The sequence below is a fragment of the Coregonus clupeaformis genome, chromosome 20 (assembly GCF_020615455.1).
Source record: "Coregonus clupeaformis isolate EN_2021a chromosome 20, ASM2061545v1, whole genome shotgun sequence".
Lineage (NCBI taxonomy): Eukaryota > Metazoa > Chordata > Actinopteri > Salmoniformes > Salmonidae > Coregonus > Coregonus clupeaformis.
The window spans coordinates 64,168,572-64,193,939 of NC_059211.1; the positions used below are offsets into that span (position 1 = coordinate 64,168,572).

Here is a 25,368-nt window from a genome sequence, read left to right on the forward strand (position 1 = left end):
AGGACCCATACCAAATCTTTTCAGTCTCTCTCTCTCCCTCTCTCATCTAAAATGTCCTCCTCTCCTATTGAATTTGGCTTCACCTCTCCAGAGCCAAGGAGAATCAAATCAAATTGTATTTCCCACATGCGCTGAATACAACAGGTGTATAGACCTTACAGTGAAATGCTTACTTACAAGACCTTAACCAACAATGCAGTTTTAAGAAAAAAAGTGTTAAGTAAAAAATAGTTAAAGAGCAGCAGTTAAATAAAATAACAGTAGGGGGGCTATATACAGGGGGTACCGGTACAGAGTCAATGTGCGGGGGCACAGGTTAGTCGAGGTAATTGAGGTAATATGTACATGTGGGTAGAGTTAAAGTGACTATGCATAGATAATAAACAGAGTAGCAGCAGCGTAAAAGAGGGGGTGGAGTGGGAGTGCTGTTGAGATGTAGCCCAGATGAAGGCCTGCTACCTACCCAAGTCCCGATTCTCCACCGTTCTGCCAAAGCGTGCACCGCCTGACATGGATTGCACACCGCCTGACATGGATTTTACATTGATGGACAGTCCCTCTAGTTAACGCTTACACCAATCCTGTGCCGTAAAATCCTAGCCTGACGACACAAATTTCTTCCTCTGCTCTGTCATTCGCTTCATACTTTAGCCTGAGACTGCCATCATCGATGTTGTTTGTGGTGTACAAAACAAAGTCATCAGCGATTGGATCATCTCTAACCAATCAGCGTATCAAAGCCAATGACACATTTTCAAACCGCCGCTTTACCCAACCCATCAGTTTCTGGACCAATCAGAAGGACCTGAATGTGTTGGTGTTCGGTGAAGGGTCGGGGAGGTACTCAAATCCAGACTCATTGAGGAGAAGAAACTAACGTCTGTGGGCGTGGCCTGGCGTTTGGCCGGAGCAAGGATTCTGGGTAGCCAGGCAATTACAATCTACGGTGGAGACTGACTTCAGGAGAAGGTGGAGACTCTGGGAGAATCTCAATCGCATATTCCTTGCGTCCTTCCGCTCCTCGCCTCCTTCTCAAAACCCATTGGAGAAGGTCAGAAGGGAGGGGCCTCGAACTTTCTCATCCAACGGGTTTTGAGGAGGCGGCGAGGAGAGAGGACTCAAGGAATATGCATTTGAGATTCTCCCTCTACCAGTCACTAGTGTCACCTTTGAACCCCAGACATCAAAGGGTGTGGCATGTCAACACTGTGATTTAATTGAACCAGACGGGCCACGATCGGCATGCTCGCTTTGCTACACCGCAGCGTATCCCGTCAAACATGGTAGAACCTGCCAAACTCAATACCTGTCTGTCCCAATGTACCGGGGGGAGACAGTAAGAAACGTCAGCCAAGCTGCCTGAACGTTAAGCAGAGAGCTAGTGGATGGGACGGGAGGTCCCCTCCCCTCCCCTCCCGCGCTCTCTATTCTCTGGAATAAAAGAATGCAGTCTGAATCCAGGTAGCTAATACATGGAGCATGAACAGCAGAGACAGTCTCTGGCACGACTTCCAACGAGTGGGTGTGTGTGGAGAGAAACTAATATGATAATAAATAGCCTGTTACATTAGAAAGGTACCAATAAAATAGACCTTATTCTGTTCTAAGCACTGTTCAAGCTGTTCATATCAACACAGAGAGAAAACACACAACCACATATTGGCAATGGAGATTATTCTATGTGTTTATTAATTTGTTTCATGTTTTCGAACTCCTGTAAAACTATTTTAAGTGCATTCTGGATTCACAATGGGTTTAAATACATCACAATCCACTTTGAGCCTGGAATTTCATGTTAAAGGTAGGCGGAACAGTGTGTTTGGGCGTCCGCTCTGTTCTGCATGTCCCTCTATGGTAGCCGTAGTCATCTGATCACAATCCTCATTTCTTACCTGGAGACAATAAAACATAATATCAGAGGAAATTACAGTTGGATCTAATCAAACTTTATTGAGACAAAAAAGTCTTAACGACCATGAACAATGTCCAAAGAAATGCGTTTTCCTTGATCAGCATCTTTTGATATTGACTTTCAGTCAGAAAAACTGCTTGGCCTATAACCCGTTATACACTGTTAAGAAAGAAGCTTGCTTGGATATCAAAGTGTTAACAGACGTCTCCAGACCTGGAATTCTGTTTGTCTGTCTATTCAGACTCATCACCATCTTGAGATAAACCAGAATTTGAATTATACTGGCACAAACACACATTCATCTCTTGACTTCTCAACACACACACACACACACTTTGGCACATCACTTCCAATAAGATATGTGAAACCACAGACCACTATGATGGAGAGGGATAGACTGGGGGGGTGTGTCCTGGTTTAGCTCAAGATGGTGATGAGTGAAGAATAGAATTCCAGGTCTGGAAGCATCTGGAAGAGTTCTGGACTGAATCTGGTGTTGAATAAAGAACACATCAGGGTAACTGATATAATGATCTACAGACAACCAGGGAGGCAGACAGACAACCAGATAGACAGACAGACAACCAGATAGACAACCAGATAGACAGGGAGACAGACAACCAGATAGACCAGATAGACAGACAGACAGACCAGATAGACAGGGAGACAGACAGACAACCAACCAGATAGACAGGGAGACAGACAGACAACCAGATAGACAGGGAGACAGACAGACAACCAGATAGACAGGGAGACAGACAGACAACCAGATAGACAGGGAGACAGACAACCAGACAGACAGAAATAGAGGAAGACAGGCAGGGAGAGAGGGAGACAGGCAGAAAGACAGAGAGGGAGACAGGCAGGGAGAGAGGGAGACAGGCAGACAGAGGGAGACATGCAGACGGAGGGAGACATGCAGACGGAGGGAGACATGCAGACAGAGGGAGACATGCAGACAGAGAGGGAGACAGACAGACCACGTCTCACTGAAAGCTACACAGTGTGTGTCCCTCCACAATATTCTCTCTCCCTCTCCCTCGCTCCCCTTCTTCGATAAAGAGAGCAGGATGCCAGCAACAGCTCGCATGCCACCATAAAACACTAAAACAACTAGCGAGACCATCCTTCCCACAAACAAAACAGAAAAACACAACCAAAACAACTTTAGCACCGCGACCACCAGCTCCACCACAACAGAGCAACCCCAGGCTCCGGAGCTCCAGACCACAGGGGCCTGCCGTGTTTCATGTGGCCCAGAACGGGGCACTCTGACTGGGGCTGCGTGTCAGCAGAGGTCCCCTGGGGGTGGAGGGGACATGGAGGAGAAACCATCCTGAACTAATAAATGCGTGTGTGTGTGTGGTGGGTGTGTGTACCGTTCCCCCCGAACAGCATCCTTATCTTTTGACTCATCTGATGTTTTCCTTACAACACTTCCTGTTGACTGTGGTTTTAAAGAGGGCCCTCGGAGTAGAGTGTGTGTGTGTATGTGTGTGTGTGTGTGTGTAAGAAGGAATGTGGCAAACACTGCAATCGATCAAAGCTTGTAAACAGGGTGGGTGCCTTTTAGGCTGTATGATTTAGACCAAAAATGTCAAATTGTGATTTTTATGGCAAGATATTGCAATTGCGATTATGAATTGCGTTTTTCAAACACTTGGTAATTCCATCAGACATGGTTAAAACAAGTGTCAGGGTAGAGAACATCACTTCTAAAATGAGATGATATGAATTCATACATACTGTGCTAACTGAATACAAAACCAAATGAAATAAGTAGGCTGAATCATTATTAGAATTGAAATGAGTCAAAGTGCCTTAAAAACATGTAGCACGTAGCCTACCGATGGCAAGGTGGCTGTGTCCAAAACGTTGGAGTCTGGTCCAGTCATTCAACGCGTCATGTTTCAACTTCTCCCTTGATTTTGTTCTACAGTTTTGGGATGGCGACTTTGGAGAAATAGTGTTTATTGTCTTCTTGAAGCCGTCTTTGCTGACTGTGTAAATAGGAATCATTACTTTGGCTTTGTGACAGGTGATAGCCTCTGTGAGGTCTATGTGTCTGCGGGATGTTTTTTCGTAGGGCGTTGCACTTGAAAACGCATCGGCAATCAATGCCTGTTTAACGTAGGTGGCTGGTTGTGGCTGAGGGGCGTTGTTGCTGTCGGGTGTTCTAAACCAGGCGTCGTAAAGTAGGAGATATTCTTCTAATGGTTGAATACATTTGTTGTGTTGACGCTTGTTGTCGCTACAACTCTGAGGCACTTTTTGCACAACACATGCATTTGGTTGACATCGGGTTTGCCTGTAGCCGAAATACTGCCATACCACTGAAGATGCGCTGAAATACTGCCATACCACTGAAGATGTGCTGAAATACTGCCATACCACTGAAGATGTGCTGAAATACTGCCACACCACTGAAGATGCGCTGAAATACTGCCATACCACTGAAGATGCGCTGAAATACTGCCACACCACTGAAGATGTGCTGAAATACTGCCATACCACTGAAGATGTGCTGAAATACTGCCACACCACTGAAGATGTGCTGAAATACTGCCATACCACTGAAGATGTGCTGAAATACTGCCATACCACTGAAGATGCGCTGAAATACTGCCACACCACTGAAGATGCGCTGAAATACTGCCATACCACTGAAGATGCGCTGAAATACTGCCATACCACTGAAGATGCACCGAAATACTGCCACACCACTGAAGATGCGCCGTAATACTGCCATACCACTGAAGATGCGCTGAAATACTGCCACACCACTGAAGATGCGCTGAAATACTGCCATACCACTGAAGATGCGCCGAAATACTGCCATACCACTGAAGATGCGCTGAAATACTGCCACACCACTGAAGATGTGCTGAAATACTGCCATACCACTGAAGATGCGCTGAAATACTGCCACACCACTGAAGATGCGTCCTTCTTTGGCACCAAATCGTCGTTCTCGTTAGCACTAGCAGCACTCATGTTTCCGACACTGAGGTAAAGCCACAGAGTTTCTCACACTGTACTGTAAAGCCCTTTCTCTCCTCACCAGCATCGGCCAGCATGTGCATGCCATGCAGAGAGCCCGCTTGTGATTGGTCAGCATCCTCTGTGCATGTAGAGTGTGAATGAACAGAGTCTAGAGCATCTCATTGGAGAAGGTACCGTAGTCTAGTTGTTGTATTAACTGAGTGTCAAAGAAAGGAGAAAATCGCAGCCTCTTGCGATATGGATATTGCACATGTCAATTTGGATCTGAATTCGATGAATCATGCAGCCCTAGTGCCTTTGTACCCCTTTCTATGTCAGTGTAAACAGGGTTAGCAAGCTGAAGAGGGAAAGCTACAATGTCAAATAAAATAGAAGACTGAACAGATGAAGTAGGAATTGCCAATCCATTAATTTTAGGATGAACTCTCCCTTTAAAATAATAATAATAATAATAATAATTTGGTAGGTGCTTATATTTGTCCTATTTTACACTTGTAGTGTGTAGTAGTGTGTAATTGTGTTAATTGAAAATGTGTTTGTTGCATATCCTAACATATCCTGCCTTGCTCAGGGGCACAACGGCACATTTTTCACCGTGTCTGCTCCAGGATTTGAACCAGCGACCTTTTGGCTACTGGCGCAACGCTCTTACCTCGAGGCTACCTGCCGCCCTGGTGGAATTAGATGATGCCTATCTGTCACACTCATTTTGGAGTTGAACTCTGCCTTTAACAATGACGGCAAATTGCTGATGCTACCTTTATCAGTTAGGTAACAGTAGGTCCTTTTAGGGTGGACTATCCCTTTAACCCTTCAACAGTTAGGTCTGATCAGTAGTGTACCTGGCAGTTTGAGCCACTTGGGGACCTTGCCGGGGTCCGTCCTGACTGGTTTGGGGGCCTGGCCATGTGTGTTAGGCCTCCTCCTCCTCCTCAACCTCCCTGGTCCCAGCGGGGGGGTCTGGAAGGGGCTCCTCTGTTACCATGGAAGAGGAGGAGGAGGAGGAGGGGGTGAAGACCTGGGCATACAGCTGAGGGGGGAGAGAGAGAGAGAGAGAGAGAGAGAGAGAGAGAGAGAGAGAGAGAGAGAGACAGAAAAGGAAAGAAAAGAAGGGCATTTAGTCCACAGGATTTCATCAGATGTGTATTCTGAACACGCACACACACCAATCCATCTCTAGACCCCCAACTCATGGAAATACATTTTTGGACTCTCCAGAAGGGGCAACGGACGTGTTTGGGAAGTGGAGTGTGTGGTTGTGTGTCCCCCAGGGGGTTCAGGCTCTTTCATGTGGCCAGGAGTAGTGACCTCAGAGGTTAGGAAAGGTCATGACACTGTGGACGCCACTATCGGAGACTTCCTGTCCAGGGGATCGAACAAACACATCCTCTCCTGACAGAACAAATTTCACTTTTGACGCGGGTGCCACATTATAAATAACTTATACGTCACTCTCTCTCTCTCTCCATTTTCCTCTCTCTCTTTCCCTCTCTCTCTCCTTCACTATGTCAATATCTCTCTCTCTTACCCCCCTTTTCCCACTCCCCCTCTCTCACCCTCCCTCACAGAAGTAGGGGAGAGGTTGAAGGTTCCCTGGCATCCCCTTTTAATCTAATACTGGAGAGAAAGAGAGGTAGGGGTGGAGAGGTAGAGAGAGGTAGAGGGTGGAGAGGTAGAGAGGGGTAGGGGTGGAGAGGTAGAGAGAGGTAGGGGTGGAGAGGTAGAGAGAGGTAGAGGTAGGGGTGGAGAGGTAGAGAGAGGGAGAGGTAGGGGTGGAGAGGTAGAGAGAGGTAGGGGTGGAGAGGTAGAGAGAGGTAGAGAGAGGTAGGGGTGGAGAGGTAGAGAGAGGTAGAGAGAGGTAGGGGTGGAGAGGTAGAGAGAGGTAGGGGTGGAGAGGTAGAGAGGTGAGAGAGGTAGAGAGAGGTAGGGGTGGAGAGGTAGAGAGAGGTAGGGGGTGGAGAGGTAGAGAGAGGTAGGGGTGGAGAGGTAGAGAGAGGTAGAGAGAGGTAGGGGTGGAGAGGTAGAGAGAGGTAGGGGTGGAGAGGTAGAGAGAGGTAGGGGTGGAGAGGTAGAGAGAGGTAGGGGTGGAGAGGTAGAGAGAGGGAGAGGTGGAGAGGTAGAGAGAGGTAGAGAGAGGTAGAGAGAGGTAGGGGTGGAGAGGTAGAGAGAGGTAGGGGTGGAGAGGTAGAGAGAGGTAGAGAGAGGTAGAGAGAGGTAGGGGTGGAGAGGTAGAGAGAGGTAGAGAGGGTGAGAGAGGTAGGGGTGGAGAGGTAGAGAGAGGTAGAGAGAGGTAGAGAGAGGTAGGGGTGGAGAGGGTAGAGAGAGGTAGAGAGTAGGGTGAGAGAGGTAGAGAGGGTGAGAGGTAGAGAGAGGTAGAGAGGTAGGGTGGAGGGTGAGAGAGGTAGAGAGAGGTAGGGGTGGAGAGGTAGAGAGAGGTAGGGGGTGGAGAGGTAGAGAGAGGTAGGGGTGGAGAGGTAGAGAGAGGTAGGGGTGGAGAGGTAGAGAGAGGTAGAGAGAGGTGGAGAGGAGAGAGGTAGAGAGGGGTAGGGGTGGAGAGGTAGAGAGGTAGGGGTGGAGAGGTAGAGAGAGGTAGAGAGAGGTAGAGAGAGGTAGGGGTGGAGAGGTAGAGAGAGGTAGAGAGAGAGAGGTAGAGAGAGGTAGGGGTGGAGAGGTAGAGAGGTAGGGGTGGAGAGGTAGAGAGAGGTAGAGAGAGGTAGGGGTGGAGAGGTAGAGAGAGGTAGGGGTGGAGAGGTAGAGAGAGGTAAGGGTGGAGAGGTAGAGAGAGGTAGAGAGAGGTAAGGGTGGAGAGGTAGAGAGAGGTAGGGGAGGAGAGGTAGAGAGAGGTAGAGAGAGGTAGGGGTGGAGAGGTAGAGGTGGAGAGGTAGAGAGAGGTAGAGAGAGGTAGGGGAGGAGAGGTAGAGAGAGGTAGGGGAGGAGAGGTAGAGAGAGGTAAGGGAGGAGAGGTAGAGAGAGGTAGAGGTGGAGAGGTAGAGAGAGGTAGAGAGAGGTAGGGGTGGAGAGGTAGAGAGGTAGAGAGAGGTAGGGGTGGATGAAAGAGGGAGATGGGTTAATGAGGTGTGTGTCCTTGACTGATGGCGTAGAGGGCAACAGGTGGGGGGCATTTTTGGGAAATGGGGGAAGTGGTGTGTGTGCGCGTGCGCGTTTGGTCAGAACCCTTCAAAGGGATTCCGACAATGACAGCGCTGTGACAGGAAAATAGAGCAGTTGCCCGGGGATACACAGCCGAGCCGTGTTGCCAAGACGATGGGGCAGTTCCACCAACAAGCTTTCCTGATCCTCTCCTGCTCACACTCACACAACATACACACCACAAATAACACGTGTTGTTGTTTTGGTTTGGTTGTTAAATGTCAATAGTAGACCTACCCAGCAATGGCCTGGTCTGCTTGTAGGGACGAGACACTGGAGTCCAGGAGATCTCTCTGTAAGTAACTCTCTGTGAAGAGAGAACACACCTCCTTCTCATCATCATCATCACCATCACCAGACTCACCTCCTTCATGTCAACGTGTTTGAATCAAAGAGAGGTAACAGGAGACTGACCTGTCTTGACCTCAGAACCAAGGTACACCAGGGCAGCAGGGAATAGGTTAGCCTGGAGAGAGAGAGGAGGAGAGACGCTAGTTTGAAATAAATCTACTTATAGCGCTCAAACAACTTCTTTGCCATCACCAAACATGGCGGCTCACAGTTCAGTTTGAAGTGAACCACAAAACGAGAGCTCATCAAGTGGTTGGGAAAACCATGAGAGCAAAACACACAACCCCTCAATCCCAACACCTTAAAGTTAAAGGTTTTAATGGTGCTGATGGTTCTAATGGTTGACAGTTAGACTGGTGATTACAGGGGAGACAACTATCTGTGGTGAAGACAGACAGGCAGAGTGTGGAAGAGTAAAGTTGTATTATTCTGACCATACTGTTCACCTGAGAGACAGACAGACAGACAGTTAAAAACATCTCTAGTACTGTCTGCTGAGGATAAAGACACACCCCATATCATCCCCTCTCCCCCTCCATCTCCCACCTTCTCTCTCTACCCTCCCCTCTCCCCCCGTCCTCTCTCTACCCCTCCATATCCCCGTCCTCTCTCTACCCTCCCCTCTCCCCCGTCCTCTCTTCCGTCCTCCCCCGTCCTCTCTCTACCCCTCCATCCTCCCCGTCCTCTCTCTACCCCTCCATCCTCCCCGCCTCTCTCTACCCTCCATCCCTCCCTCTCTCTACCCCTCCACCCCCCCTCTCTCTACCCCTCCATCCTCCCCCCGTCCTCTCTCTACCCCTCCATCCTCCCCCCGTCCTCTCCCTACCCCTCCATCCCCTCTCTACCCCTCCACCCCTCTCTCAACCCCTCCATTCCCCCCGTCCTCCTCTCAACCCCTCCATCTCCCCCGTCCTCTCTCTACCCCTCCATCCCCCCGTCCTCTCTCTACCCCTCCGTCCTCCCCCGTCCTCTCTCTACCCCTCCATCCTCCCCCGTCCTCTCTCTACCCCTCCATCCTCCCCGTCCTCTCTCTACCCCTCCATCCTCCCTCTACCCCTCCATCCTCACCCCCGTCCTCCCTCTACCCCTCCATCCCCGTCCTCTCTCTATCCCCCTCTCTATCCCTCCTCCCCCCGTCCTCTCTCTACCCCTCTACCCTCCTCCCCATCCTCTCTCTACCTCTCTCCTCAGTCTCCCCCTCTGTCCTCTCTCTACCCTCTCTCCCCTCAGTCCTCCCCCTCTGTCCTCTCTCTCTACCCCTCTCCCCTCTGTCCTCTCTCTACCCCTTTACCCTCAGTCCTCCCCCCGCTGTCCTCTCTCTACCTCTCTCCCCTCAGTCCTCCCCCCTCTGTCCTCTCTCTACCCCTCTCCCCTCTGTCCTCTCTCTACCCCTCTACCCTCAGTCCTCCCCCCGCTGTCCTCTCTCTACCCCTCTCCCCTCTGTCCTCTCTCTACCCCTCTACCCTCAGTCCTCCCCCCGCTGTCCTCTCCCAACCTCTCTCCCTCCTCCTCCCTCTCTCTCTGGTCCCCCTGGTTTCTATTATGGGCAGAGCTGTTAATTACTATTATTAGAGGCTCTTTGAACAGGAAACAATGTGTATCAATGGGATAACAGACATTCCACCAATCTCTCCCTGGGCACACCATGCTCCCTTTGGCACTGGACGTCTCAATAGGCGGGGGGAGAGATAGAGGGGGAGGCCTGGTATCAAAGGATTGTTGGGATGGGAAACATTCCTTCTGTGACATGACACAAAGTGATTGAAGATTGTGTGTGAGATGAAAATGGCTCCAGTATATATATATCTCTCTCTCTCTCGCTCTCAACATCAAACACTGCCTCCCCCCTTCCCCCTTCTTTCTCTCTCCTCACCCCAGATCAAAACAGAGGAAGGACACAGAGAGAGGAGGAGAAAGAGGATAGGAGAGAAGAGAGCAACAGACGGAGGGAGAGAGAGAGGGAAAGTTATTTTTCTAAAGCACATGACAATTCCTTGTGTTGTGTGTGCAGTCTTTTTCCCACCTAATAAAAAGTGAAACATTTAGGTAGTTGTTGTTATTGTGTATGGTTTCTGTCTCTATGCTGTTTCAACCCCACTAGAACCCTAATTAATACTTTACACTGATCAAGTTTACCAGTCCAATTTCATTCCATTCTTTAGAGATATGAAGAACCTTACCTGGAAGAGATATATAAAGAAGAGATGTAGGAGAGGGGGGGGTGGGTGTGACAGGAGCCTTACCTGGAAGAGGGTGGCTGTTGGGTCCTCCAGAATGGTTTTAGGAGGAGCGATGACTGGAAGAGAGGAAAGGATATTTATATCCAAAATGAGAGAGATGGAGAGAGATTCTTCTCTCCCTCCCTCCCTCCCTCCCTGAGGACCTGAGCCCTAGAGCCATGCCTCAGGACTCCTGGCTGTCCCCGTCCCCAGTCCACCTGGTCGTGCTGCAAATCCAGTTTCTGCTGTTCTGCCTGTGGCTCTGGACCCCAGACCTGTTCACCGGACGTGCTGCATCGTCCCTCCCTCCCTGCCCCGCCCCCCTCTCTGTCCTAGCCACCATGCTTCTACATCTGCATTGCTGCTCTCTGGGGTTATAGGCTGGGTTTCTGTATAAGCACTTTGTGTCATCTGCTGATGGAAAAAGGGCTTTATAAATATACTAAACAAAAATATAAACCCAACATGTAAAGTGTTGGTCCCATGTTTCATGAGCTGAAATAAAAGAGGCCAGACATTTCTATTTTTGTTCAGTATAAATTAGATTGATTGAGAGAGATGCAGAGAAAGAGATGGAGAGAGAGAGAGATGGAGCGAGAGAGAGAGTAACGATACTCACACAGGTAGAAGGGTAGTTGGGGGTCCTGCAGGTGGCTCTTCACAAAGTGCCTCAGAGCAGCAACTGGACGGACAGTTGAAAACACCACCTGGTTATTCCATCACATCTCTATGGTCACAGTTTCATTCCAATGTCAGAGAGATATCAACTACCTGTCTCTAGAGTCAACACTGTACATAGTTACTAATAAAAGGAGAGAGAGAGAGAGAGAGAGAGAGAGAGAGAGAGAGAGAGAGAGAGAGAGAGAGAGAGAGAGAGAGAGAGAGAGAGAGAGAGAGAGAGAGAGAGAGAGAGAGGGATAGAGAGAGAGAGAAGGGTTTAGAGGAAGAGAGATCTACCTGTCTCTAGAGGTCTGAAGAATCCCTGTAGAACACGTCTGTCAGGGAACTGGACCCTCAGAACTACCTGGACACACACACACGTCTTATTATTATATTGCTAATGTTACTGTAGTAACAGATTCAGGACTACTATTGGCATCCACCTCCAGGTTAGTGGTCAATTCCATATACATTTAGGAGAAATTCCAATTCATGAATTAAATCAATTTTCAACTAAAGGGTATCTGACACACACACACACACAACTCACTCGGGGGTATCTGTCCATCTTATCCTTCATCTGAGATTCTCTCAGAGCTTTAGTCATCAGAGGAGCCTCCTCTAGCACCCTCCTAGAGAGAGGGAGGAGAGAGAGTGTCATGTTTACTGGTCATATTTATTGTCCATTTCACTTTTGTTGACTATCTACTTCACTTGCTTTGGCAATGTTAACATATGTTTCCCATGCCAATGAAGCCCTTAAATTGAATTGAATTGAGAGAGGAGAGAGAGGGAGAGAGAGAAGAGAGAGAGAGAGAAGCGAGAGGGATGGAGGAGAGAGAGGAAAGAGAGGGATGAGAGAGGGAGGGAGGAGAGGTGAGAGAGAGAGGGGAGAGAGGGAGTAGAGAGAGGGAGGAGAGAGAAGGGGGTGAGAGGAGAGAAGGAGAGGGGGAGAGAAGGAGGGAGAGAGATGATTTACAGTTGACTTTTTAATGTGTGTGTGTGTTAGATCACTGTGGTCAATGTAATTCTAGCCGTGATAATCTGTCTAGTGTGGTGTCACACAGAGATCAGGGAGGCAGACATCTATTTTGAAGAAGGCCTCGTAAAGAAGCAATCAGGCGCACGACACACACACACACACACACACACACAGAGCAACCTTTCGCAGCATTCCCTAGTCTAACTCCAAACTTCTAATTAAGTCATTGGCATACTATAATTTGAGTTTATATATAAACCCATTTAGAAATTCCCCAACTGACTGCTTTCAGACCTTAACCATTAGCAGGTAAAAACTGATCCCAGATCTGCTCTTCTTACTTTTGTTTATACATGACCTCATTGGGTAATCCTAACAAACTAAATCCAGGAGGTAAAAACAGATCCCAGATTTGCTCATGACAGTTAAGAGCATTGGGCCAGTAACCGAAAGGTCGCTGGTTCGAATCCTCAAACCGACTAGGTGAAAAATCTGCCGATGTGCCCTTGAGCAAGGCACTTAACCCTAATAGATCCTGAAATTGGCTCTGGATAAGAGCGTCTGCTAAATGACTCAAATGTAAATGACATTTGACTGTTTAGTAGAGATGAGATCTCTTTTCAGTCTCTCCATATATCCCTTGTTCAATCTCACTGACGCTTTCTCGCTCTATACAAATCAAAACCCAAGCAACTTTCTCTCCTCTTCATCTCTCCTTCCTCTTCCTTCTTACCCAAAGTGTCATCTCTCACTTTTCATTTCTTCTCCATCTTTCCTTCCCTCTTCCCCAAAGTGTCACCTCTCACTTCATTTCCTCTCCATTTCCCCTCTTCCTTCCGCTCTCCTTCCATGTTTATTTTCTTCTCTCCCCCACCTCTCCTCCCGTCTTCCTCTCGCTCTCAGTCTCTCCTTCCCAAATGAGTCTCACCTCTCACTCTTCAGCTGAGCGAAGCGTTTGCGGATGTCGTCCACAGTCACCTCGAAGAACTCGTCTGGCAAGTCCTGTTCGTTGCCGTAGCGACGCGCCCCAGAGTCCATGTGGTAGATCAGGGGTTCCCTGTCCACCGGCTGTAGAGGAGACAGAGAGACACAGAGACAGAGACAGAGACAGAGACAGAGACAGAGACAGAGACAGACAGAGACAGAGAGAGAGACATCTCAACGGCTGCAGACATGACAGCAGTAGAAATGTAAAGGACTGTATCTGTCTGGAGAGGTGATAGCAGTAGAAATGTAAAGGACTGAATCTGTCTGGAGAGGTGATAGCAGTAGAAATGTAAAGGACTGTATCTGTCTGTAGGTGACAGCAGGTGACAGCAGTAGAAATGTAAAGGACTGTATCTGTCTGGAGAGGTGACAGCAGTAGAAATGTGTATCTGTCTGGAGAGGTGACAGCAGTATCTGTGTATTGGTCTGTCTGACTGTTTCTATATAAACAATAGGGGAGACACTCAACAGGCCTGAGGAAAACACAGAGATTTCTCCATGGAAGTGTTCAATTCAATTAATGAAATGGTCTCTTCAACCCAGCTGAACAACATCAACACGATCAACTTTACCTCCAGAAACTCCTCTACCACAGCCCAGTCATCCTGTTTGTCACTGGCTTGGCGCTGAGAGATAGAAACAGAACAGGAACATCTAGAACATACCATCGATTACTCATTCATTAATGTATCTATTCACTTGACCATTTCTTATCAACAGAGTACATTGAGAAGACATTGGGTAGTAGGTACAGGTCTCACCTTGGCGTTGTCAGGTTTAGATTTCTTGGCTTTGGGCGGCCCTCCAACCACTGATGGTAGTGATGATGATGATGCTCCTACTCCGCTAGCCCCCGGACCCCCCAGCCTCTGACCCCCTCCAGAGAAAGGGATGAAGGGAGCGGAGGGAGGAGAGGAAGAGGAGGAGGTGGAAGGATGAGCGGAGCACTGACCAGATGGTCCCGCCCTCTCTCCATCCCCCTCTTCCTCCCTCTTCACTCCCCCGAAGGGACTGCTTTTAGGCCGCACTGCATTTTGGGAGTTTGGAACCGCTTCCGCTTCTTGTTTGCCAGGAAGTGTACTGCCAGCGGCCGAGGGGACTGGGGCATCCGCAGTCTCAACCGGCCTATCAGGGCTCTCCTTTTTGATTGACGGCAGCTCCGCACGTTCTGGTTGTGAGAGAGGTGGTTCGAAGGGGGGTAACGGGCGGGGCTTGGTTTCCTTGGCGATGGGATCTGTCGCCGTGGAAGCCGTCTCCATGCCGTCATCGTCTCCGTTGCCTGGCGATTTGGTCTTCTTCAGTAAAAACCTGTAGAAAGGCAGAGAGGAATGACATCATCTACATACTCTTCTTCTTCTTCTTCATCACCATCACCATAGCCACCCTTCTGTTCCCCATCAGTGGCAGTGCAGTGATCACAATATAGTGGCTATATCCAGGAAAGCCAAAGTTCCAACAGCTGGGCCTAAAATAGTGTAGAAGAGATCATACAAAAGATGGATGATGTCAAAAATATATGTTGGTCTGATGTGATTAATAAGGAGCATCCAGACGATGCACTTGATGAATTTATGGAATTGCTTCTTCCAATTATTGATAAACATGCACCTGTTAAGAAACTAACTGTTAGAACTGTTAAGGCTCCATGGATTGATGAGGAATTGAACAACTGTGTGGTTGAAAGAGATGGGGAAAAGGAGTGGCTAATAAGTCTGGCTGCACATCTGACTGGTTGACTTACTGCAAATTGAGAAATTATGTGACTAAACTCAACAAAAAGAAGAAAAAACTGTATTATGAAGCCAAGATCAATGATATAAAGAATGATGTAAAAAAAACTTTGGAGTACTTTAAATGAAATTATGGGCAGAAAGAGAAATTCAACTCCACCTTTCATCGAATCAGATGGATTATTCGTCACAAAACCATTTGATGTTGCCAATTATTTTAATGATTACTTCATTGGCAAAGTGTGAAAACTTAGGCAGGAAATGCCAACAATGAACAGTGAGCCGTCGTATTCATGCATAAAAAAATAATAAAGAAAGAAAAGCCTTGCAAGTTTGAATTTTGTAAAGTTCGTGTGGGAGAGGTGGGAAAATTATTGTTTTCGATCAATAATGACAAACCTCCTGGCATTGACAACTTAGATGGAATGCTACTGAGGATGGTAGCTGACTCTATAGCCACTCCTATCTGTCATATCTTTAATCTGAGCCTAGAGGAAAGTCTTTGTCCTCAGGCCTGGAGGGAAGCCAAAGTCATTCCGCTACGCAAGAATGGTAAAGCGGCCTTTACTGGTTTTAACAGCAGACCTATAAGCTTGCTGCCAGCTCTTAGCAAACTGTTGGAAAAAATTGTGTTTGACCAAAGACAATGCTATCTCTCTGTAAACAAATTAACAACAGACTTTCAGCATGCTTATAGGGAAGGGCACTCGACATGCACTGCACTGACAAATGACTGAAGATTGGATGAAAGAAATAAGAAGATTGTGGGAGCTGTACTGTTAGATTTCAGTGCAGCCTTTGATATTATTGACCATAACCTGTTGTTGAAAAAAACGTACGTGTTATGGCTTTTCAACCTCTGCCATATCGTGGATTCAGAGCTATCTATCTAATAGAACTCAAAGAGTTGTCTTTAATGGAAGCTTCTCTAATGTCAAACATGTAAAGTGTGGTGTACCACAGGGCAGCTCTCTAGGCCCTCTACTCTTTTCTATTTTTACCAATGACCTGCCACTGGCATTAAACAAAGCATGTGTGTCCATGTATGCTGATGATTCAACCATATACGCATGAGCAACCACAGCTAATGAAGTCACCGAAACCTTTAACAAAGAGTTGCAGTCTGTTTTGGAATGGGTGGCCACTAATAAACTGGTCCTGAACATCTCTAAAACTAAGAGCATTGTATTTGGTACAAATCATTCCCTAAGTTCTAGACCTCAGCTGAATCTGGTAATGAATGGTGTGGCTGTTGAACAAGTTGAGGAGACTAAATTACTTGGCGTTACCTTAGATTGTAAACTATCATGGTCAAAACATATAGATTCAATGGTTGTAAAGATGGGGAGAGGTCTGTCTGTAATAAAGAGATGCTCTGCTTTTATGACACAGCACTCCAAAAAGCAAGTCCTGCAGACTCTAGTTTACTCTTATCTTGATTATTGCCCAGTCGTGTGGTCGAGTGCTGCAAGGAAAGACCTAGTTAAGCTGCAGCTGGCCCAAAACAGAGCGGCACATCTTGCTCTTCATTGTAATCAGAGGGCTGATATAAATACTATGCATGCCAGTCTCTCTTGGCTAAGATTTGAGGAGAGACTGACTGCATCACTTCTTCTTTTTATAAGAAACAATGTGTTGAAAATCCCAAATTGTGCGCATAGTCAACTTACACACCACTCTGACACACACACTTACCCCACCAGACATGCCACCAGGGGTCTTTTCACAGTCCCCAAATCCAGAACAAATTCAAGAAAGCGTACAGTATTATATAGAGCCATTATTGCATGGAACTCTGTTCCATCTCATATTGCTCAAATAAACAGCAAACCTGGTTTAAAAAAACAGATAAAGCAACACCTCTCCCCTATTTGACCTAGATAGTTTGTGTGTATGTATTGATATGTAGGCTACGTGTGCCTTTAAATAAAAAATGTTTTATGTAGTTCTGTCCTTGAGCAGTTCTTGTCTATTAAATGTTCTGTATTACATCATGTTGTTTCATGTTTTGTGTGGACCCCAGGAAGAGCAGCTGCTGCTTTTGCAACAGCTAATAGAGATCCTAATAAAACACCAAAAAAAGTAATAGCTCATAGCTATAATGTATGCTGTAAATGTTGAGGATATGTTGTCGAGGAACCAACCTGACTATGGCACTTCCTCCTGTGAGTCCCAGAGACTTCAGAGTGGCCTTCTTTAGAGCATCCTCTCCACTCACCTAAACACACACCCACGTGTCAGTGTCATCATCAAACGTTGATCAACAGAGAGAAAGAGGGGGGTGGGAGAGATGGGGGGGGGGAGAGAGAGAGAGAGGGGGAGGGGGGAGAGAGGGAGAGAGAGAGAGAGAGAAAGGGGGAGGGGGGGAGAGAGGGGGAGAGAGGGAGGGAAGAGAGAGAAAGGGAGGGGGAGAGAGAGAGAGGCAGAGAGGGGAGGGAGAGAAAGGGGGAGAGAGAGTGAGAGCGGAGAGGGAGGAGAGAGAGGGGAGGGAGGAGAGAGAAAGGGGGAGGGGGAGAGAGAAAGAAAGGGGGGAAGGGTGGAAAGAGAGAGAAAGGGGGAGGGGGGAGAGAGAGAGAAAGGGGGAGGGGGAGAGAGAAAGGGGAGAGAGAGAGGGGAGGGGGAGAGAGAGGGGAGGGGGAGAGAGAGATGGGGAGGGGGGAGAGAGAGTGAGAGAGAGGGGGAGGGGGGAGAGAGAGAAAGGGGGAGAGGGGGAAAGAGAGAGAGGGAGGGGGAGAGAGAGAGGGGAGAGGGGGAGAGAGAGAGGGGGAGAGGGGCGAGAGAGAAAGGGGGGAGAGAGAGAGAGATGAGAGAGAGAGAGAGAGATGAGAGAGAGAGAGAGAGATGAGAGAGAGAGGGGGGAGATACACCATACCTCATCTCTCATGTAAACACAGACAGGAGTGGATCCTGATTCAGACAACTCAGACGCTCTGTAGAGAAGAAAAGAGAGAGACAGAGGATGAGAGAAAACAAGAGGGATTCTGTGATTCTCAGAATAAACACCTGGGTGGTCTCAGCTGTTAGGTGTGAAGTAGTAAGTGAGTCAACGTGTGAGCAACGGGGTGGTGTGTGTCACAGATGTGTGTGTGGTACATGTGTTTGTCTACATAAAAACCACTGAACCATAATGTATTATTGCAGGTCATCTCATAACACAACATTAACTTTTCCCTAGCTTGTTTTTTTCCGCTTAGCATTTTTCCCAGATTCCTGAGCAGACCTGGAGCTAACATTCATTCTGGAAGCTTCCGTGGCAAAGATGTCATCACAGAGAGGATGAAAGGGGTGACGGACGGACAGCTGGTCTCAAAGATAGTAGGGCCCTATAAAATGGAATTTTTTTTCCTAAATTCGGTTTTCTCCGTTTTGCTTTTCCAGGTTTCCGTTTTTCCCATTTATTTCAGGTTTCCACTTTCAAAAACAACTACATTGGATGTTCGGTCCACAACAATGCTTAAACCACCTCAGGGGACCACTTTTAAGGCCTGGGAAAATAATATATATATTTTTTTTTTGGGGGGTGAAGTTACCCTTTAATGCAAGTGAGCACCAGGAAGAGATCGTAGTCCACTACACGACCATGGAGATTGCCTACGGAGCAGCAAGAGGAACTGCCCCTCCCTACCTTCAGGCTACACCCCAACCCTACGGGAGGGCAGCTCCCGCTCAGCCCAGTCCAAGCTCTTCTCTGTCCTGACACCCCAATGGTGGAACCAGCTTCCCAGCTATGGCAGCAGAGTCCCTGCCCATTTCCTGAAAGCACCTGAAACCCTACCTCTTCAAAGAGTATCTAAAATACCCCCCCCCCCTCCCTCTTTCTAGCTCTGACTTTGTGGATAGCTTCTCTATTGAGAAGTGTACTTACTATGACTGGGATGTGGTTGTCTCACCTAGCTATCATAAGATGAATGCACTAACTGGAAGAGCGTCTGCTAAATGACTAAAATGTCAATGTAAAAATGTTTGGTTAGTGATGGTTCTGTAGCGCTCATGTGATTGGAGAGTTTTGCTAAACAAATGGACACTGGATTGATGATCTAATGACATCATTCTGCCAGGTTGGCATTGGCTACTTTGTAGTTAACATTTAATTGAGAAGGTTTTGGGGAAAACCTTTCCATCTCTACCAGAAGAAGGTTATCATTAGCATCGTCGCTGACGGCCACACAAAGTATAGACACACACACGCGGACGCACACACAACACCCACCCACACACACCCCACACACAGGGGCATTTCTTTTCAATTTCAGAAAGTTGCAGGAAAATAGAAATCACTGATGCATCTTGTTCATGTCTTATGATTAACTTTGGCAAATTAATTAATTTTATACTAAATTGATTACATTTAGTTGATTTCCTACTAAATTCAATAAAATGTTGAATATTGTTGAATTCCGTTTTAATGTCTGGATTCCGTGATCCCTTCCACAACGCTGATTTTATTAGGGCCCTAAGAAAGATAGGGAGGGGGGTGGGTCAGGTTGGGGATTAGTGAGGAAGGGGGGTGAAGGGCGTGCCATGAGCTTGGCAAAGATTGAGCTCCTAAACTCAAGGCAATATGGAAAGTCGTGAGTAAATAGTCGAGAGTAAATAGTCGAGAGTAAAGAGTCGAGAGTCGAGAGTCGAGTCGAGAGTAGAGTCGAGAGTCGAGTCGAGAGTAGAGAGTAGAGTAGAGTCGAGAGTAGAGTCGAGAGTCGAGTCGAGAGTAGAGTCGAGAGTAGAGTCGAGTCGAGAGTAGAGTCGAGTCGAGAGTAGAGTCGAGAGTAGAGTCGAGAGTAGAGTCGAGTCGAGAGTAGTAGACAGTAGAGAGTAGATAGTAGAGGAGACAGTAGAGTCGAGAGTAGAGAGTAGAGTCGAGAGTAGAGTCGAGAGTAGAGACGAGAGTAGAGACGAGAGTAGAGTCGAGAGTAGAGAGTAGAGTCGAGAGTCGAGTCGAGAGTAGAGTCGAGAGTAGAGTCGAGTCGAGTCGAGAGTAGAGTCGAGAGTAGAGTCGAGAGTAGAGTCGAGAGTAGAGTCGAGAGTAGAGTCGAGTCGAGAGTAGAGTCGAGAGTCGAGAGTAGTAGACAGTAGAGAGTAGATAGTAGAGAGGAGACAGTAGAGTCGAGAGTCGAGTCGAGAGTCGAGTGTCGAGTAGAGTCGAGTCGAGAGTAGAGTCGAGAGTAGAGTCGAGAGTAGAGTCGAGAGTCGAGAGTAGTAGACAGTAGAGAGTAGATAGTAGAGAGGAGACAGTAGAGTCGAGAGTAGAGAGTAGAGTCGAGAGTCGAGAGTAGAGTCGAGAGTAGAGAGTAGAGTCGAGAGTCGAGAGTAGAGTCGAGAGTCGAGTGTCGAGAGTAGAGTCGAGAGTCGAGTCGAGAGTAGAGTCGAGAGTAGTAGACAGTAGAGAGTAGATAGTAGAGAGGAGACAGTAGAGTCGAGAGTAGAGAGTAGAGTCGAGAGTAGAGTCGAGAGTAGAGAGTAGAGTCGAGAGGAGAGTAGAGTCGAGAGTAGAGTCGAGAGTAGAGTCGAGAGTAGAGAGTAGAGTCGAGAGTAGAGTCGAGAGTAGAGAGTAGAGTCGAGAGTAGAGTAGAGAGTAGAGTCGAGTCGAGAGTAGAGTCGAGAGTAGAGTCGAGTCGAGAGTAGAGTCGAGTCGAGAGTAGAGTCGAGTCGAGAGTCGAGTCGAGAGTAGAGTCGAGTCGAGAGTAGAGTCGAGAGTAGAGTCGAGAGTAGAGTCGAGAGTAGTAGACAGTAGAGAGTAGATAGTAGAGAGGAGACAGTAGAGTCGAGAATAGAGAGTAGAGTCGAGAGTAGAGTCGAGAGTAGAGAGTAGAGTCGAGAGTAGAGTCGAGAGTAGAGAGTAGAGTCGAGAGTAGAGTAGAGAGTAGAGTCGAGTCGAGAGTAGAGTCGAGAGTAGAGTCGAGTCGAGAGTAGAGTCGAGTCGAGAGTAGAGTCGAGTCGAGAGTAGAGTCAAGTCGAGAGTAGAGTCGAGAGTAGAGTCGAGTCGAGAGTCGAGTCGAGTCGAGTCGAGAGTCGAGTCGAGTCGAGTCGAGTCGAGAGTCGAGTCGAGAGTAGTAGACAGTAGAGAGTAGATAGTAGACAGTAGAGGAGAGAGCAGAGAGGAGAGGGGTTGGAGAGGAGAGAGTAGAGAGTAGAGGGGTTGGAGAGGAGAGAGCAGAGAGGAGAGGGGTTGGAGAGGAGAGAGCAGAGAGGAGAGGGGTTGGAGAGGAGAGAGCAGAGAGGAGAGGGGTTGGAGAGGAGAGAGCAGAGAGGAGAGGGGTTGGAGAGGAGAGAGTAGAGAGGTTGGAGAGGAGAGAGTAGAGAGTAGAGGGGTTGGAGAGGAGAAAGAAGAGAGTAGAGGGGTTGGAGAGGAGAGAGCAGAGAGGAGAGGGGTTGGAGAGGAGAGAGCAGAGAGGAGAGAGCAGAGAGGAGAGGGGTTGGAGAGGAGAGAGTAGAGAGTAGAGGGGTTGGAGAGGAGAAAGAAGAGAGTAGAGGGGTTGGAGAGGAGAGAGCAGAGAGTAGAGGGGTTGGAGAGGAGAAAGAAGAGAGTAGAGGGGTTGGAGAGGAGAGAGCAGAGAGTAGAGGGGTTGGAGAGGAGAAAGAAGAGAGTAGAGGGGTTGGAGAGGAGAGAGCAGAGAGGAGAGGGGTTGGAGAGGAGAGAGTAGAGGGGTTGGAGAGGAGAGAGTAGAGGGGTTGGAGAGGAGAAAGAAAACAGGGGATAGAAGAAGGGGGGATGAGAGGAGGAAAAGAGTGCAGGAGGAGAGGAGGGGAGAGGTGGTTGTAACTTGGCACACTCCTGGTCTGTGATTCTTTGATCGCAGTGTTCAGCACTATAATAAACCTCACTCACTCCGGTCTCTGCCAAAACTGGAGAGAGGAATACACGTGCGCGCACACACACACACACACACACAAAAGACCACTCCAATAAACATACTGTACTTGGGCAATCAGTGACAAACACACCTACCTACCTGGTCTGGGGAAAGTGTGTGAGCAGCTCCCACAGTGTCTGTCCGCTGGAGAAAGAACCCTGGAGTCTGGAACCATCTTCCATCTGCAGGGCAATACGCACCTGAGGAACACACAGAGAATACAACACACTGTTATAGAACACACACAGAAAACAGAACACACACAGACCTCACACACACTCCTCTAGAGAGCACACACTCATCTAGGGAACACACAGAGAATACAACACACTGTTATAGAACACACACAGACCTCACACACACTCCTCTAGAGAGCACACACTCATCTAGGGAACACACACTCATCTAGGGAACACACACAGAGCCAGAAGTCATCCAGAGAACTACACCCATGATCACAGAGATTTTTATCCTAAATACTTTAAAGTTTATAGCACAACACGGGCACAGCTTCAAACACCATGCTACTCTATCTGTACTCTCTGACACACACGGCCACGGTGTTACTGTTTACCACAGTAAGAATGCTTTCATAGTCTGCCACATCTAGACTCTGTAACATGTAAATAACCCACACACAGTCTTAACAACATATTACATATAAACACATTGTTTCACAAAACCCATTTTGAGAGAATGATCAGACATGAACCCAGCCACACTCACACGGCTGTTAAATGCATTGTAACATAAACAAACAGCCAATGTCATCAATCAATCAATAAAATGTATATATAAAGCCCTTTTTACATCAGCAGATGTCACAAAGTGCTTCTACAGAAACCCAGCCTAAACCCCCAAACAGCAAGCAATGCAGATGTAGAAGCACGGTGGCTAGGAAAAACTCCCTAGAAAGGCAGGAACATAGGAAGAAACCTAGAGAGGAACCAGGCTCTGAGGGGTGGCCAGTCCTCTTCTGGCTGTGCCGGAGGAGATTATAAGAGTACATGGCCATTAAGGCCAATTGAATTTCACAATGTTATGGTGTCTGACTGTCTATGATGGTGTGGAACGTGACCTCGACATGCATGTTGTTAGTATGTTGTGTCACTTGGCACATGTTGATGACACGGGTGCTGTCAGGTAGCAGATTGATGATGTCATTAAGAAAGGACCTGACCTCTTCTCAGAACCCCAGTGGAAACAGCAGACGTCATCCCAGATGGATGATGACATGTGTTAACTTAATCCAGACCCGGCCCGTTGTTTACCAATCAGACCCAGCCAGTTGTATACCTATCACTCACTGTGGTGACTAGCGAACACGGAAAACATGTTTCCCCCAGGACACCGACAGAGTTAAAAAGGATGCCTAAAACGTGTTTCTAACAACAACAAACATATGTAAAAATACAAACAGGGGAACTATGTTCGATGAGAGCTGTGAGTCAGAACGAGGGAGAGAAAGAGGTAGAGAGAGAGAGAGAGAGAAAGAGAGAGGGGTAGAGAGAGAGAGAGAGATTGAAAATGGCGATGGGTTCGTGCTTATTGTACGGAGATTGTGACAGCCGGTTAAATGGCATCCCTTGAGAAGGCAAGAACAAGATGTATGTCAGGAGAAGTGCAGTATTATCATAAGGAGACGTATACTTGGAATACGGAGTCATTGTCTGTTCTTTTGAGTTTTGATGTTGAGTCTTTGCCCGACAAAGTGATGTTAGGATACATAAGTTATCCTGTATGAGCTTTTGTGCCGAATACAATACGTTGTTACAGGTGTCAAGCTTATGGGCAGCAGTGTGTAGGAGGGAGGTTCCTATGTGTGTGAGAAGTGTACAGAAGGGCATGAGACAAAGGAATGTGTAGCATTGGGGAAAGTAGTTGCATGTGTTAATTGTAGGGGTGCCCATGTGGCTGGGGATCAGAAATGTTCAGTGACAGACAGGCAGGTTGAGGTTTCCAGGGTTAAAGTAGTGCAGAAGTTGCCATATGCTGAGGCAGTGAAGAAAGTAGAGGAAGATGGGTCAAAGGGGAGGGATCCTGAGAGGAGTCGTGTGAGTAGTAGATATGTACCAGTACAGAGGGATACTTAGCATTTATAGCAACGGTTATCAACTGTACTACAGGGATGGAACGTAAGTCGCAGAAAATTGAGGTTGTGGTGGCAGCTGCAGAGAGGTATTTGGGTGTGCGAGACTTGACATCAGAAGAGTTACAGGGTGTGTTAAGTGGTGGTGTCCCATCCGTTCAGGTTGTTGGCCTGAGGTAGGACTAAATAGATTCAAATAGTGGAGTAGGGGGGTGTTATTATTATTAGTTATTTTTTTTGAGTGTAGTGTTAGACGGTAGAGTATTTGTTTTTTGTTTTTTCAAGCAAAGTATAAGGGAGTTGTACTCCAGTCTAGTAGGTGGCGGTAATGCAACATTTATTGGATGCCAACCGCTGTTAAACCTCATCGAAGAAGAAGGGGCGACAGAGAGAGAGGAATATAAAGAGAGCGGGGTAGAGTGAGAGAGAGAGGTACTCAGTCTGACATCCAAAGGGATAATATGGAACAGTAAATCAAATGCAGCAGTCATGTTGTTATGACCATAATGAAGCAGAAGTAGTAAAGTGGATGTTGTTAACTGGACATAGTCATACTGCACGCCACACGTTAGTTGTTTCACCCACCTGGCTGTCGGTCCCTGTCTGTTTCCGGGTGCTGGGCACCACCTCCAGCTTGGCATTGTTTGGCACGCTGGCAAACCTCCACTGGAGCGACAGGTCCAGAACGTTCCTCTGAAATCTGTCAAAGGAATGCATGAATGGATGGATGCGCGAGGCTTTAGTGAAAGGGCAGTGTTCGGAGCCCCGTACATAAAGGGCATGGACAGAGCGCGCACACAACTAGCCATCACTCCCCCTCCACTCTCTCAATCACAGCTTCATCATAGTTCAGTTTGATGATTTGGGTACCACTACAAAACGTTCACGGCAAATGTTGTAATAAAGAGGATCTCTAGCTAGTCTTTCAGTTCACAGAGCTAGCACGTCGTCTAGCGACCAAGTTAGCTAGCTAGGCTAACAACAAAGCTCTCAACTCACTTTAGACCGTGGTCGTCAGGATTAAATCCCTGTTTCTTGCAGACGTCTTCGAGGACCTAAAGACAAAGTATTGGTTATCTATCAGCTAAACAAGTTAGCTAGTGAAGCAACTTACTTTGTGCAGTCGCAGAGAGAGAAACGAGCAGGCTAAACTGAACAGTCATTGTTCAGCCGACATGGAAAGATCACTCTCGTTTTCATAACCTAGAAAAGGAGGAAAGTTCCTTTCAACGCAGACTGGGAGAGCAGGAAATCATCTTTATTACTACCTACCTGTAGCAAAGGTGTGTTTGGCGATATTTTTACGGTTTGTCTTCTTCCATTGGGAGTCAGAACTGTCACTGTTGTGCTGGCCGCCATTGTGATGTGACGTCCGGTTGTTTGTTTGAATAAACTTTATTGACACAATAGCTTTAATGGCCCACTGTGGTAGCA

At 47.5% G+C, this 25,368-nt stretch overlaps 1 protein-coding gene across 2 annotated transcripts; it reads right to left on the bottom strand.

Moving 5' to 3' along the window:
- Nucleotides 1-1,659: 1,659 nt before the first annotated feature.
- On the bottom strand, nucleotides 1,660-25,368 carry aspscr1 (ASPSCR1 tether for SLC2A4, UBX domain containing). 2 transcript variants are annotated; one of them, XM_041840925.2, is made up of 17 exons: nucleotides 25,207-25,368; nucleotides 24,934-24,989; nucleotides 24,520-24,634; nucleotides 21,945-22,045; nucleotides 17,867-17,924; nucleotides 17,139-17,212; nucleotides 14,026-14,572; nucleotides 13,837-13,890; nucleotides 13,206-13,345; nucleotides 11,846-11,927; nucleotides 11,593-11,659; nucleotides 11,255-11,317; nucleotides 10,660-10,712; nucleotides 8,480-8,531; nucleotides 8,303-8,372; nucleotides 5,758-5,945; nucleotides 1,660-1,892 (listed from the first exon to the last, which is right to left on the bottom strand). In XM_041840925.2, the coding sequence occupies exons 1-16, from the start codon at nucleotides 25,291-25,293 to the stop codon at nucleotides 5,894-5,896; spliced, it is 1,671 nt and encodes a 556-aa protein (XP_041696859.2). In that variant the 5' UTR covers nucleotides 25,294-25,368; the 3' UTR covers nucleotides 1,660-1,892; nucleotides 5,758-5,893. The 2 variants fall into 2 exon arrangements, with proteins under 2 accessions (XP_041696859.2, XP_045061650.1); XM_045205715.1 differs by lacking the exons at nucleotides 1,660-1,892; nucleotides 5,758-5,945; nucleotides 8,303-8,372; nucleotides 8,480-8,531; nucleotides 10,660-10,712 and having other exon boundaries at nucleotides 11,273-11,362.